The 14324-nt window shown below is 39.8% G+C and overlaps 3 protein-coding genes across 3 annotated transcripts; all 3 read right to left on the bottom strand.

The window, feature by feature from the left end:
- Positions 1–103: 103 nt before the first annotated feature.
- LOC113683886 (uncharacterized) lies at positions 104–4107 on the bottom strand. Its single transcript, XM_027201172.2, has 3 exons — positions 4025–4107; positions 2712–2772; positions 104–1896 (listed from the first exon to the last, which is right to left on the bottom strand). The coding sequence occupies exons 2-3, from the start codon at positions 2745–2747 to the stop codon at positions 748–750; spliced, it is 1185 nt and encodes a 394-aa protein (XP_027056973.2). The 5' UTR covers positions 2748–2772; positions 4025–4107; the 3' UTR covers positions 104–747.
- Positions 4108–5108: 1001 nt separating this feature from the next.
- On the bottom strand, positions 5109–9117 carry LOC113683890 (uncharacterized). The gene is made up of 3 exons (XM_027201177.2): positions 8996–9117; positions 7492–7552; positions 5109–6912 (listed from the first exon to the last, which is right to left on the bottom strand). The coding sequence occupies exons 2-3, from the start codon at positions 7525–7527 to the stop codon at positions 5764–5766; spliced, it is 1185 nt and encodes a 394-aa protein (XP_027056978.2). The 5' UTR covers positions 7528–7552; positions 8996–9117; the 3' UTR covers positions 5109–5763.
- A 948-nt stretch (positions 9118–10065) lies between these two features.
- LOC113683891 (uncharacterized) lies at positions 10066–13946 on the bottom strand. The gene is made up of 3 exons (XM_027201178.2): positions 13700–13946; positions 12396–12456; positions 10066–11598 (listed from the first exon to the last, which is right to left on the bottom strand). Exons 2-3 carry the CDS (start codon positions 12429–12431, stop codon positions 10456–10458), a joined length of 1179 nt encoding a protein of 392 aa, XP_027056979.2. The 5' UTR covers positions 12432–12456; positions 13700–13946; the 3' UTR covers positions 10066–10455.
- Positions 13947–14324: the final 378 nt, after the last annotated feature.

Raw genomic sequence — 14324 nt, 5'->3', positions numbered from 1 at the left:
AACGCCAGGTTTTAAACTCTTTACGGTGGCCAATTTACCTTATCAACTTAGTTGATGACACTTAATCACCCTGCTATACTCTCCCACCGATGCAGCACAACAGTTTCTTTGGAAACAGTTACCCCCTTTATTCATGAATACATACGCTTCAACAACACAGGTCACTCAGGCCGTTTATCAACCTCAAATGCATGCAAACATGTCATGAATTATCCAACCTATCTACCACAAATATCAACGACTGTTAGATACCATCTGGCAAAATGATTGATCGATAAGATCTGTGAATTCAGTATAGATTCTAGTGTTCTGTGAGTGTTTTTCTTTTTGCTAGATCAAGCTTTTCTACTAGAAGTCCCATAAAAGAAGTCTCAATAAAGGTACAGCTGTGATGATGAAATATAACATTGTTTGCCGCACTACAAAACAAAGCTAGATCTAAAGTAGCTTCGATTATCTACAACAACTGCTTGTAAAAACTTTGTCTGTAAAGTCTTCTCTTTTGTACAATCAATTTGAAACAAGCCTTAAACCCAAAGTAATTCGGAAATAGGATGGAGATTCTTAAACATTTCTTTAGTCCACTAGAAGAGCAGGCCGTAAACTGCTTGAATGTGAATAATTGTCCAAAGTTCACTCAAAATCTACTCGTGTCAACAATATTGCTGTTTCCTTAATGTACCATGAAATTGTTAGAAATGTTATGGACCTTTTCTAAGTTCAGTTCTTTTCAGCTAAGGCCTTGCATCATTTACGCTGGCGTAATTTTTCCACAATTGCTTCACACTGCTCTTTCCATTTGTATTTCTCATCATAACGCGTCCGCAGATCGATAGCCTCCTGCAATCGCACATCCCTTGATTTTTCTTTTGCCTCGCTGATGGCTTCTTCCCATTTATGGGGTTCATCAGACTTCACCACAAAAGAGCTTCCACCTGAAAGGTCTTTGAGAACTTGGCCTAATCCACTGTTATCACTCACGAGGATTGGGAGGCCGGCTGAGAGGGCTTCGAGGGCTCCAAGACCGAACCCTTCTGTTCGCGAAGGCATAATGGCCAAATCTACCTGAAGGAAAAGTTTGGCCAGCTCATCGCGGCTTTCGTAAAAGGTGCGCACTATCAGCTGGTTGTGGGGGATGCCATAATTAAACAATCTGTCTGCTACTTCTTCTTGCTCCCCATCTGCCGCGCCGACGAACACAAGGCGACAGCTGTCTTTCAAGGCTGCTATAGCCCGTGCGGCAACGTCGTAACCTTTGATTTCAAAATCTTCTTCGTTGCCGCGACCAAATAATAAGATAGAGAATATTTTTCCCTGTCTTTTGGCTTGCTTTAGGTCAGAGAACTCTGTAAAAATGCCTGGTGTGAAGTTAATCACATCTTCATCTCTCTGGTGCGCTTGGAGGCTTCGTTGGATAGAGTCAGTGAGTTTTGGTCCAATGCCCACGATGACATCAGCCGTTTGGCTCAGTTTTACCTCAATTTTGTGCTTTTTCTCACCAGCCCGAATCGGAGCTTTCTGCCTTTTCTTAAACATTGCAAGCTCTTCGCTTGCTGTGTGCACTATATGAACCCGTTGGCATCGTCGCTGTCTCGCCACGGCAAAAGCTGACGGCCCCAGCTTCTGTCCATGACCCACTACAGCGTGAATTTCACAGCTGTCGGGTGGAAATGACAATGAGGAGATGGGGTCAAATCCGGGTATCTCTTCCACCTTGACAAGGTTCACGTTATGCTCTGAAGCTTCTTTCCTTTCCGCCTCAGTAAACCCTAGCACAACCAAGGTCACCGACACATCAGGCAGTTGAGCCAGCCCTTTGCACATCTCCCTGTTTAGAGTAGATAGTCCACCTTTCGATGAGCCCCACTCATCCGCCAAAGGGGAAATTTTTAAAACCTGTTGCACATGAAGATAGCGAGATTAACTCTTTAAATCCCAAGATCTCATAAGTAATTCTCCTTACTGTCTGCAAAATGATTCTCATTATGTTAGTTTGGAGAATTTGGTATCTGATCAAATAGTAATCCCATAATTGATATTTTTCTTCATTCTCATCACTTGTCTGCATGATGTTGTATGGATATAGTAGGGAGAAATTCAGTCTCGGTCACTCACGGGAGTTAAAGGGTTAAAATATTTTATTTTTTAATTAGAACGTGATAATTTAATATCAACTATTCACCGAAGCAGAGGTGGTTTGTGTTGGAAAATAACCGAACCGTGAAGCGGCGAGGTAAACATCCACCGCTAACCTCAAGATGGAGTTGAATAGTTTTTTTAGTATATACTAATACAGTGAGATAATAGAGCACGAAAAGATGATTTTAATTCATTTATTCCTGTAGGGACTACAATATTTTCGGGTGCAAATTCCACCCGAGTTCCTCGGATGTGAATGGCAAAGGATATTCGAAGTTTGAGTAACTAACCAGAACGCGCACTCCACGCTATCCTCTGTTTTCGTATATTCCTATAAGGGTTGGTTGATTTATAGTATGGGTGGCACTAAGCTTCGACAGATTAATTACGCTTAGCACAAATATAACGAGAGCTTTTGACAGACTGTTATACGAGTAGCCATATAAATGATAATCCCAATGTCATGGCATAACTTGTACACAGATGAATGAGCACTTCTACTAACACTGGTACACATGAGTTTTCAATGAGTAATAGCTTAAGTCTTCAATACCCTCAACATCATTACATACCTTTGACTCGCTAGACCCGGCAGAAGTCTCAATCATTTTCTTTAAATGGTCAAGCAAAGCCCTAGAAATTAACGAGAAAAGAACATAAACACAATATTACCTCAAGATATTTTATTGACCTCACGGTCAGAAGAAGATGAATACTTTATTGTTTACTTACATCGTCAGGCAGGATTTTAGATCAAAATTCCCATTCGCCATTTCGTAAATCTAACTTTTATGTGTCTGTGTTGTTTCCTTTAAGCACACAGTGTTACTGATTAAAGCCGATTCTTTTTTAGAGCAAGAGTAGAATAAGTGCCAGTTTCGCTGTTTTTACATCCGCTGTTTTGATATTTCAATCTTCGTTGTTCTATGCGGTTCTCGGAAAGCGAGACAGATAAGAGTTGAAATCTAAAGGTTTTACCTAAGGTTTTTAAAACAGTGCACCTTTTTTTGAACATGCTTGAAAATCATATATCTTTTTCGCTTTCAGAGATTTGAATATGAAAAGATTTGTTTCAGAAATTTAAGCCACGTGATACGGATCTAACACTGAACAATGAACTTGTTTCCGTTTAATTATTCAAGATTAAATGAAGCATTTTTTCCCAGAAATATAGCATGTAAACAATTTTAAACTTTCGGCTACTGCATCATATATTTACAAGAACTAGTTAGGGCGCCAAGATTAGTATCCGTCACGATCAGAATCGCTTTATGAACCATTTGTTGTTCTGCTGTGCCTATCCATGGATCGAGTGGATCAAAATGTAGCTCCTATCTTAGTGGCATATAAGAGGTCATGTTTGCGCGTTCGCCGATGAAATTGAATTCAGACATATTGTATGTGTGATTATAATGTTATGTTTTCAAGACATATCGCAGAAGTGACTGTTCGTCGATTAAAAAAAAGGGAATTTAGTATTACCAACTGAGTTGATAACTAAAATTGGTCACAGAAAAGAGTTTCAAAACTGACGTTTCGAATGTTAGCCCTTCGTCAGAGCGAAGATATAATGCTCTGACGAAGGGCCAGTGCTCGAAGCTTCAGCTTTGAAACTTCTTACGGTGGCCAATTTACGTTATCAACTCAGTTTATAATAATTAGCTACCCTTTTATACTCTACCACCGACGCAGCACCGCAGTTTCTTTAGAAACTTACACCCTTTAAAATTTGATCGCCTTCGATTTCCCCATTTGGTCCTTCAGTATGCGAAGGATTAATACTGAAACTTAAGGTTGTTATACCTGATACACGAATTGCTCAAGGCGAGAGTTCACGTTGCTGATTATTGATAAGAGGGAAAAAGAAAGAAGGAAAAGAACTTACGGATTCTCTTTCAATTCTTTAACGTCGTAGGCGTCCAGCTCAGAACAAGAATAAAACTCTTCTTCTGTAATGGTAGTTAGGCGTGAAGTGACCACGTGACCTGGCAACGTCAAGATGTCAATAACTACAACAATAGCTATACACCCCAGGTGTGGGTAGGGAAGGGGGAGAAGAGAGACCCTGGGAACGAGTTTTTTCTTATATACATTTTTAGATGTATTTATGCATACGTTTTCCACCTGATCGAAAAAAAGCTTCAAATGTAGTCATCAACGAATGGATAAACTATTTCTAAAGGCTTTGATACAATCAAATATCCTCCTTTATGCAAGCCAGATGATATGAAATGAAATCCAATTGGGGTAATATAGTAACCCCTTCACTTCTAGAAGTGATATATTAATTTCTCCTCACCGTTTCAACAAATTACTCAGCAAACAGGTGATGAGAAAATAAAAACCTATCAGCTTTAGGAAGTTATCTTGATAAAACACCAAATTGTCCGCACTAATTTTCAAACGTATATGTGTAGGGAGAGTTCAGCACTAATCAGGTATTAAGAGTATAAAAGGGCTGACTAGGAGGGCTCTATAAACATAGGCTTTGGCTGTGCAGAGTTTTCAGCTCGTCGACCAGTCATATTCGCCAAAAAACTCCTCGAGAATTCACTCACCGGCGACTGTTATGAATGTCAATATAGTTACTGATAGAGTCAAACGATCTTTCACAACAACAACAAGGGTGTTGTGTATATTTTTGTACTACATCCATTTTTTGGTTACTTCATCAATACTTCCCAAAATAATAAAGGGGAAAGTTTCTAAAGAAAGGTGGTGTTGCGTCGGTGGGAGAGTATAAAAGGGAAATTAAGTATTATCAACTGAGTTGATAACGTAAATTTGCCACCTTAACGAGTTTAAAAGCTAACGTTTCGAGCGTTAGCCCTTCGTCAGAGCAAATGGACGTAGGGCTAACGCTCGTAACGCCAGGTTTTAAACTCATTACGGTGGCCAATTTACGTTATCAACTCAGTTGATGACAATAAATTTCCCTGCTATACTCTCCCACCGACGCAGCACAACAGTTTCTTTAAAAACAGTTACCCCCTTTATTCATTAATACATACGCTTCTGCAGCACAGGTCACTCAGACCATTTATGAACCTCAAATGCATGCAAACATATCCTGAATTATCCAACTTATGACTGCCACAAATATCGACGACTGTTAGGTACCATCTGGGAAAATGATAGATTGATAATATCTGTGAATTCAGTATAGATTCTAGTGTTCTGTGAGTGTTTTTCTTTTTACCAGATCAAGCTTTTCCACTAGAAGTCCCATAAAAGAAGTCTCAATAAAGGTACAGCTGTGATAATGAAATAAAACAATATTTGCCGCGCTACAAAACAAAGCTAGATCTAAAATAGCTTTGATTACCTACGACAACTGCTTGTAAAAATTTTGTCTAAAAAAAGTCTTCTCTTTTGTACAATCAATTTATCCGAAATATAACAGAACGAAACAAGCCTTAAACCCAAAGTAATTCGGAAATAGGATGGACATTCTTAAACATTTCTTTGGTCCACTGAAACAGCAGGCCTTAAACTGCTTGAGTGTGAATAATTGTCCGAAGTTCACTCAAAGTTTACTCATATCAACAATATTGTTGTTTCCGTAATGTACCATGAAATTGTTAGAAATGTCATGGACTTTTTCTTTTCAGTTTAGGCCTTACATCATTTACGCTGGCGTAATTTTTTCACAATTGCCTCACACTGCTCTTGCCATTTGTACTTCTTATCATAACGCGTCCGCAGATCGATAGCCTCCCGCAATCGCACATCCCTTGATTTTCTTCCCGCCTGTCTGATGGCTTCTTTCCATTTATCGGGGTCATCAGACTGCACCACAAAAGAACTTCCCATCGGAAGGTCGCTAAGAACTTCGCCTAATCCACTGTTATCACTCACGAGGATTGGGAGGCCGGCTGAAAGGGCTTCGAGGGCTCCGAGGCCAAATCCTTCTGTTCGCGAAGGCATAATGGCCAAATCTGCCTGAAGGAAAAGGTCGGCCAGCTTAAGGCGGCTTTCGTAAAAGGTGCGCACTTTCAGCTGTCTGCGGAGGATGCCACAATCAAGCAATCTCTTTGCTACTTCCTGTTCCTCCCCATCTGCCGCGCCGACGAACACGAGTTCACAGTCGTCTTCCAAGGCTGCTATAGCCCGTGCGGCAACGTCGTACCCTTTGACTTCAAAATCTTCTTCGTCACCGCGACCAAATAATAAGATAGAGAATCTTTTTCCCTGCCTTTTGGCTTGCTTTAGGTCAGAGAACTCCGTAAAAATACCTGGTATGAAGTTAATCACATCTTCATCTCTCTGGTACGGTTGGAGGCTTCGTTGGATGTAGTCAGTAAGTTTTGGTCCAATACCCACGATGACATCAGCCGCTCGGCTCAGTTTTACCTCAATTTGATGCTTTTTCTCACCAGCCCGAATCGGTGCTTTCTTCCCTTTCTTAAACATTGCAAGCTCTTCGCTTGCTGTGTGCACTATATGAACCCGTTGACATCGCCGCTGTTTCGCCACGGCAAAAGCTGGCGGCCCCAGCTTCTGTCCATGACCCACTACTGCGTCAATTTCACAGCTGTCAGGTGGAAATGACAATGAGGAGATGGGGTCAAATCCGGGTATCTCTTCCACCTTGACAAGGTTCACTTTAGATTTTGAAGCGTCATCCTTTTCCTTTTCAGTGTACTCCAGCACAACCAAGGTCACCGACACATCAGGCAGTTGAGCCAGCCCTTTGCACATCTCCCTGTTTAGAGTAGATAGTCCACCTTTCGATGAGCCCCACTCATCCGCCAAAGGGGAAATTTTTAAAACCTGTTGCACATGAAGATATCGAGATTAAAATATTTCTGTTTCTAATTAGAACGTGATAATTATCAACTATTCACCGAAGCAGAGGTGGCTTGTGGTGGAAAAGAACCGAGCCGTGAAGCGGCGAGGTAAATATCCACCGCTAGCCTCCAAAAAATACTAATACAGGGAGATAATAGTACACGAAAAGATGATTTAAATTCATTTATTCCTGTAGCGACTATAATATTTTCGGGTGCAAATTCCGTCCGAGTTCCTCGGATGTGAATAGCAAAGGATGTTAGAAGTTTGAGTAGCCAACCAGAACGTGCATTCGACGCTATCCTCTGTTTTCGTACATTCCTATAAGGGTTGGTTGATTTATAGTATGGGTGGCACTAAACTTCGACAGATTAATTACGCTTAGCGCAAATATGACGAGAGTTTTTGACAGACTGTTATACGGTTAGCTATATAAATGATAGTTCCACTGTCATGGCTTAGCTTGTACACAGACGAATGAGCACTTCTATGACACTGATACAAATGAGTTTTCAATGAGTAATAGTTTAAGTCTTCTATACCCTTAACATGATTACATACCTGTGGCCCGCTGATCCCGCCCGAAATCTCAGTCATTTTCCTTAAGTGGTCAAGCAAAGCCCTAGAAATTAAAAAGCAAATACATAAGCACAACACTATCTCAAGGTATATTTTTGACCTCACGGTCAGGAGAAGATGATTACTGAATTGTTTACATACATCGTCAGGCAGGATTTTAGACTAAAATTCCCCTCCGCCCTTTAGGTAAATGTGACTTTCATTTGTCTGTGTTGTCTTTGTTTTAAGCACACATTGTCATTGATTAAAGCCGATTCTATTAAAGAGCAAGTGTATAATAAGTGCCGGTCGCAAAGCCCTACGTGAGTACAACTTTGTTTCGCTGTTTTTACATCCGCTGTTTAAATATTTCAGTCTTCGTTGTTCTAAGTAGTTCTCGGAAAGCGAGACAATTAAAAAAATGAAATTTAAAGGTTTTACCTCAAACTGTTTAAAATACAGATTTGAATATTAAAGAATTAAAATTGATTCTATTAAAGAGCAAGTGTATAATAAGTGCCGGTCGCAAAGCCCTACATGAGTACGACTTTGTTTCGCTGTTTTTACATCCGCTGTTTTAATATTTCAATCTTCGTTATTCTAAGTGGTTCTCGGAAAGCGAGACAATTAAAAAAATGAAATTTAAAGGTTTTACCTCAAACTGTTTAAAATACAGATTTGAATATTAAAAGTTTGTTTCAGAAATTTAAGCCACGCGTGACGGATCTAACTGAACAGTGACCTTATTTCCGTTTTATTATTCAAGATTAAATGAAGCATTTTTTCTCAGAAATATAGCATGTAAACAATTTCAAACTTTTGGCTACTGCATCATATATTTATAAGAAATGGCTAAGGCGCCAAGATTAAGATACATCATGATCAGAATCGCTTTATGAATCCATTTGTTGGTTTTCTGTGCCATGGGGAATGAGTGGATCAAAATATAACTCCTGTCTTAGTGGCACATAGGAGGTCATGTCTGCGCGTTCGCCGATGAAATTGAATTCAGACCTTTTGCATATGTGATTATAATGTTATGTTTTCAAGACATATCGTAAAAGTGACTCTTCGTCCGTTAAAAAATTGTAATTTAGTATTATTAACTGAGTTGATAACGTAAATTGGCCACAGTAAAGAGTATCAAAGCTGACGTTTCGAGCGTCAGCCCTTCGTCGGAGCAAAGAGATAACGCTCTGACGAAGGGCCAGCGCTCGAAGCTTCAGCTTTAGAACTCTTTACGGCGGTCAATTTGCGTTATCAACTCAGTTCATAATACTAAATTACCCTTTAATACTCTCCCACCGTCGCAGCACCACCGTTTCTTTACAAACTTACTGCCTGTAAAATTTTGACCGACTTCGATTTCCCCATTTGGTCATTTAGTATGCGAAGGATTAATACGGAAACTTAAGGTTGTTATACCTGAGACACGAATTGCTCTAGGCGAGAGTTTACGTTGCTGATCGTTGATAAGAGGGGAAACGAAAGAAGGAAAAGAACTTACGGATTCTCTTTCAATTCTTTAACGTCGTAGGCGTCCAGCTTAGAACAAGAATAAAACTCTTCTTCTGTAATGTTAGTTAGGAGTCAGGTACCGCGTGACCTGGCAACGTCAAGATGTCAATAACTACAATAATAGCTATGCACCCCAGGTGTGGGTAGGGAGGGGGGAGAAGAGAGACCCTGGGAACGAGTTTGGATGACATATACTTCTTTGGGTATATTTATGCATACGTTTTCCACCTGATGGATAAAAAGCTTCAATTGTAGTCATCAATGAATGGATAAACTATTTGTAAAGGCTTTATACAATCAAATATCCTCCTTTATGCAAGCCAGATGATATGAAATGCAATCCAATTGGGGTAATATAATAACCCCTTCACTCCTAGAAGTGATAAAGTTAACTTCTCCTCACCGTTTCAACAAATTCCTCAGCAAACAGGTGATGAGAAAATAAAAACGCATCAGCTTTAGGAAGTTATCTGGATAAAACACCAAATTGTCCACACTAATTTTCAAAGATATATGTATAGCAGCTGGTAGGGAGAGTTTAGCACTAATCAGACTGTGGGAGAAAAAGGGCTAACTATAACAGCTATATAAACATAGGCTTTGGCTGTGCAGGGTTTTCAGTTCGTTGACCAGTCAAAAGACTCCTCGAGAATTAATTCACTGGCGACTGTTATAAATGTCGACAACAGTAGCTACTGATAGAGGTAAACAATCTTTCACAAGAACAACTAGATTGTATTGTATATTTTTGGTTACTTGATCAATATCTCCCAAAATAATAGAGGGGGAAAGTTTCCAAAGAAACGGTGGTGCTGCGTCGGTCGGAGAGTATAAAAGGGTAATTTAGTGTTATTAACTGAGTTAATAACGTAAATTGGCCACCATTAAGATTTTCAAAGCTGACGTTTCGAGCGTTAGCCCTTTGTCATTCGCTCGAAAGCTCGAAACGTCAGCTCTAAAACTCTTTACGGTGGCCAATTTACGTTATCAACTCAGTTAATAATACTAAATTGCCCTCCCAAAAGAAGTTAATTAAATGAGCTTCAGTAGAATTAAGGCTGTCATAATGTAAAGATTTTTATCAGACACACTGTAAAGGTAACACAACAATTGCTCTGAAAACCTTCAACTCTTTTAAGCTAAAATGTTGACTGGAATGGCTCCTTTCTCCAACAGATTTGACTGAAATATATCAAAATGGATCTAAACTAAAAATCAAAATTGTTTCTGAAGTTTTAACACTTAAACCGAAAACAGAAAGATGTAGATTTTCATCTATTTCTACGGTCCATTGAAGAAGCCTTCTAACTAACAATTGTTTAAAGAAAAGTTTCAAGCAGTACTAATGACAAAGTTGGTTTCCCTTGATATATGAAGAAACGCTCCAAAATGTTATGAACTTTCGTAATGTTAAGTGTTTTTAGTTCAGTACTCAGTAGATCATTTACACTAGCGTAGTTTATCCGCAAGTGTTTCGCACTGCTCCAGCCATTTGTACTTCCGGTCATAGTAATACCGAAGAGCCTTAGCTTCCTCCAGGCGTACGTCCCTTGATTTCTTTCTGGCCCGCTTGATGGCTCTTCCCCATTCATCGGGTTCGTCGGATTCCACCACAAAAGACATACCAAAGGGAATCTTTTCCAGAGCTTGTCCAAATCCACTGTTATCACTGACCAGGATTGGAAGCCCGGCAGAGAGGGCTTCGAGAGCTGCAAGGCCGAACCCTTCTGTTCGCGATGGCATTATGGCCAGATCAGCTTCACTGAAGAGGTCGGCCAGACCTTCACGGCTTTCTCGATAACTGCGCACTGTCAGCTGCCTAGGGGAGATTTCACATTTAAGTAAGCTCTCTTTTACTTGCTCTTGCTTTCCTTCTGGTGCACCAACGAACACAAGAAGATACGAATGGTCTTTTAAGCCTGCTATAGCGCGAGCGGCAATGTCGTACCCTTTCAGTTCAAAATCTTCCTCGTTACCACGACCAAATACCAACGTGCGAAACTTCTCTCTTTCTTCAAGGGCTTGCTTTAGTTCGGAGAACTCTGGAAAAATGCCTGGCGTAAGGTTTATCACGTCTTTTTCCTTCTTGTGTGGTCGAAGGCTGCTTTTAATGGACTCAGTAAGTTTTGGTCCTATACCCACAATAACATCAGCAGTCTTGCTCAGGTCTACCTCGATTTTGTGCTTCTTTTCGCCTTCCGGGATCGTCTCCTGCTGACGTTTCTTGAACATTGCGAGTTCTTCACTTGCGGTGTGCACAACGTGCACTCGTTTGCATCCCCGATTATATGCTACGACTTGTGCTCGCGGTCCAAACTTGTGTCCATGACCCATTACCACGTCGAATTTACATTCTTTGGGTGGAAAAGCTAATGACTGGATAGGAGTAAAACCAGTCATTGTTTCGACCTTGGTAAGGTTGACTTTACATTTTGAAGCGTCTTCCTTTTCCTCTTCAGTGTACTCTGGCACAACCAAGGTCACCGATACATCAGGCAGTTGAGCCAACCCTTTGCACATCTCCCTGTTTAGAGTAGATAGTCCACCTTTCGATGAGCCCCACTCATCCGCCAAAGGGGAAATTCTTAAAACCTGTTGCACATGAAGATAGCGAGATTAACTCTTTAAATCCCAAGATCTCATAAGTAATTCTCCTTACTGTCTACCAAACGATTCTCATTATGTTACTTTGGAGAATTTGGTATCTGATCAATAAGTAATCCCATAATCGATATTTTTCTTCATTCTCATCACTTGTCTGCATAATATTGTATGTATATAATAGGGAGAAATTCAGTCTCGGTCACTCACGGGAGTTAAAGGGTTAAAATATTTTATTTTTTAATTAGAACGTGATAATTATCAACTATTCACCAAAGCAGAGGTGACTTTGTGGTGGAAAATAACCGAGCCGTGAAGCCACCGCTAACCTCAACATAGAGTTGAATAATTGTCTTGGTATATACTAATACAGTGAGATAATAGAGCACGAAAAGATGATTTTAATTCATTTATTCCTGCAGCGACTACAATATTTTCGGGTGCGAATCCCGCCCGAGTTCCTCGGATGTGAATAGCAAAGGATGTTCGAAGTTTGAGTAGCCAACCAGAACGCGCATTCGACGCTATCCTCTGTTTTCGTACATTCCTATAAGGGTTGGTTAATTTATAGTATCGGTGGCACTAAGCTTCGACAGATTAATCGCACTTAGCGCAAATATGACGGGAGTTTTTGACAGACTGTTATACGATTAGCTATATAAATGATAATCCCACTGTCATGGCATAGCTTGCACACAGATGAATGAGCACTTCTATGACACTGATACACACGAGTTTTCAATGAGTAATAGCTTAAGTCTTCAATACCCTTATCGTGATTAATATACCTTTGACTCGCTGGTCCCGGCAGAAGTCTCACTCATTTTCTTTAAATAGTCAAGCAAAGCCCTAGAAGTTAACGAGAAAAAAAACATAAACACAACATTACCTCAAGATATTTTGTTGACCTCACGGTCAGAAGAAGATGAATACTTAATTGTTTATTTACATCGTCAGGCGGGATTTTAGATCAAAATTCCCATCCGCTATTTTGGTTAATGTAACTTTCATGTGTCTGTGTTGTTTCCTTTAAACACACAGTGTAACTGATTAAAGCCGATTCTTTTATAGAGCAAGTGTAGAACAAGTGCCAGTCGCAAAGCACTGCATGAGTACGTCGTTATTTAGCTGTTTTACATCCGCCGCTTTGATATTTGAATCTTCGTTGTTCTATGTAGTTCTCGGAAAGCGAGACAAATAGGAAATGAAATTTAAAGGTTTTATTTAAAATTTTTTAAAACAGTGCACCTGTTTTTTGAACATGCTTCAAAATCTTACATCTTTTTGGCTTTCAGAGATTTGAATATTAAAAGATTTGTTTCATAAGTTTAAGCCACGCGTGACGGATCTAACTCTGAACAGTGACCTTATTTCCGTTTTATTATTCAAGATTAAATGAAGCATTTTTTCTCAGAAATACAGCATGCAAACAATTTCAAACTTTTGGCTACTGCATTATATATTTACAAGAAATGGCTAAGGTGCAAAGATTAGGATACATCATGATCAGAATCGCTTTATGAATCCATTTGTTGGTCTTCTGTGCCATAGAATGAGTGGATCAAAATATAGCTCCTGTCTTAGTGGCACATAGGAGGTCATGTCGCGCGTTCGCCGATGAAATTGAATTCAGACCTAATGCACATGTGATTACAATGTTATGTTTTCAAAAATTGTAACTTAGTTTTGTCAACTGAATTGATAACGTAAATTGGCCACCGTAAAGAGTTTCAAAGCTGAAGTTTCGAGCGTTAGCCCTTCGTCAGAGCGAAGAGATAACGCTCTGACGAAGGGCCAGCGCTCGAAGTTTCAGTTTTGAAACTCTTCACGGTGGCCAATTTACGTTAACAACTCAGTTCATAATACTAAATTACCTTAATACTCTCCCACCGTCGCAGTACCACCGTTTCTTTAGAAACTTACACCCTTTAAAATTTTGATCGACTTCGATTTCCCTATTTGGTCCTTCAGTATGCGAAGGATAAGTACAGAAACTTAAGGCTGTTATACCTGATACACGCATTGCCCTAGGCGAGATTTTACGTTGCTGATCAGTGATAAGAGGGAAAACGAAAGAAAGAAAAGAACTTACGGATTCTCTTTCAATTCTCTTTCAATTCTTCAACGTCGTAGGGCGTCCAGCTCAGAACAAGAATAAAACTCTTCTTCTGTCATGTTAGTTAAGCGTCAAGTACCACGTGACCTGGCAACGTCAAGGTGTAACTACAACAATAGCTATGCACCCCAGCTGTGGGTGGGGAGGGGGGAGAAGAGAGACCACGGGAACGAGTTTGGATGATATATACTTCTTTGGGTGTATTTATGCATATGTTTTCCACCTGATGGATAAAAAGCTTCAATTGTAGTCATCAATGAATGGATAAACTATTTGTAAAGGCTTTAATACAATCAAATATCCTCCTTTATGCAAGCCAGATGATATGAAATGCAATCCAATTGGGGTAATATAATAACCTTTTCACTCCTAGAAGTGATATAGTTAACTTCTCCTCACCGTTTCAACAAATTACTCAGAAAACAGGTGATGAGAAAATAAAAACGCATCAGCTTTAGGAAGTTATCTGGATAAAACACCAAATTGTCCACACTAATTTTCAAACATATATGTATAGCAGCTAGTAGGGAGAGTTTAGCACTAATCAGATTGTGGGAGAAAAAGGGCTAACTATAACAGCTATATAAACATAGGCTTTGGC

Source organism: Pocillopora damicornis, chromosome 11 (assembly GCF_964200805.1).
Source record: "Pocillopora damicornis chromosome 11, jaPocDami1.2, whole genome shotgun sequence".
NCBI classification, from domain to species: Eukaryota; Metazoa; Cnidaria; class Anthozoa; order Scleractinia; family Pocilloporidae; genus Pocillopora; species Pocillopora damicornis.
The sequence above is the reverse complement of the archived record's forward strand: the minus strand, read 5'-3'. Positions and strand labels throughout refer to the sequence as shown.

Excerpts from the sequence above, each read along its gene's own strand:
- LOC113683886 (XM_027201172.2), bottom strand. The coding sequence starts at position 2,747 with ATGATTGAGACTTCTGCCGGGTCTAGCGAGTCAAAG. Across the intron at positions 1,897-2,711 it reads CCGGGTCTAGCGAGTCAAAG|GTTTTAAAAATTTCCCCTTT; the intron begins GTATGTAATGAT and ends CATGTGCAACAG.
- LOC113683890 (XM_027201177.2), bottom strand. The coding sequence starts at position 7,527 with ATGACTGAGATTTCGGGCGGGATCAGCGGGCCACAG. Across the intron at positions 6,913-7,491 it reads GCGGGATCAGCGGGCCACAG|GTTTTAAAAATTTCCCCTTT; the intron begins GTATGTAATCAT and ends CATGTGCAACAG.
- LOC113683891 (XM_027201178.2), bottom strand. The coding sequence starts at position 12,431 with ATGAGTGAGACTTCTGCCGGGACCAGCGAGTCAAAG. Across the intron at positions 11,599-12,395 it reads CCGGGACCAGCGAGTCAAAG|GTTTTAAGAATTTCCCCTTT; the intron begins GTATATTAATCA and ends CATGTGCAACAG.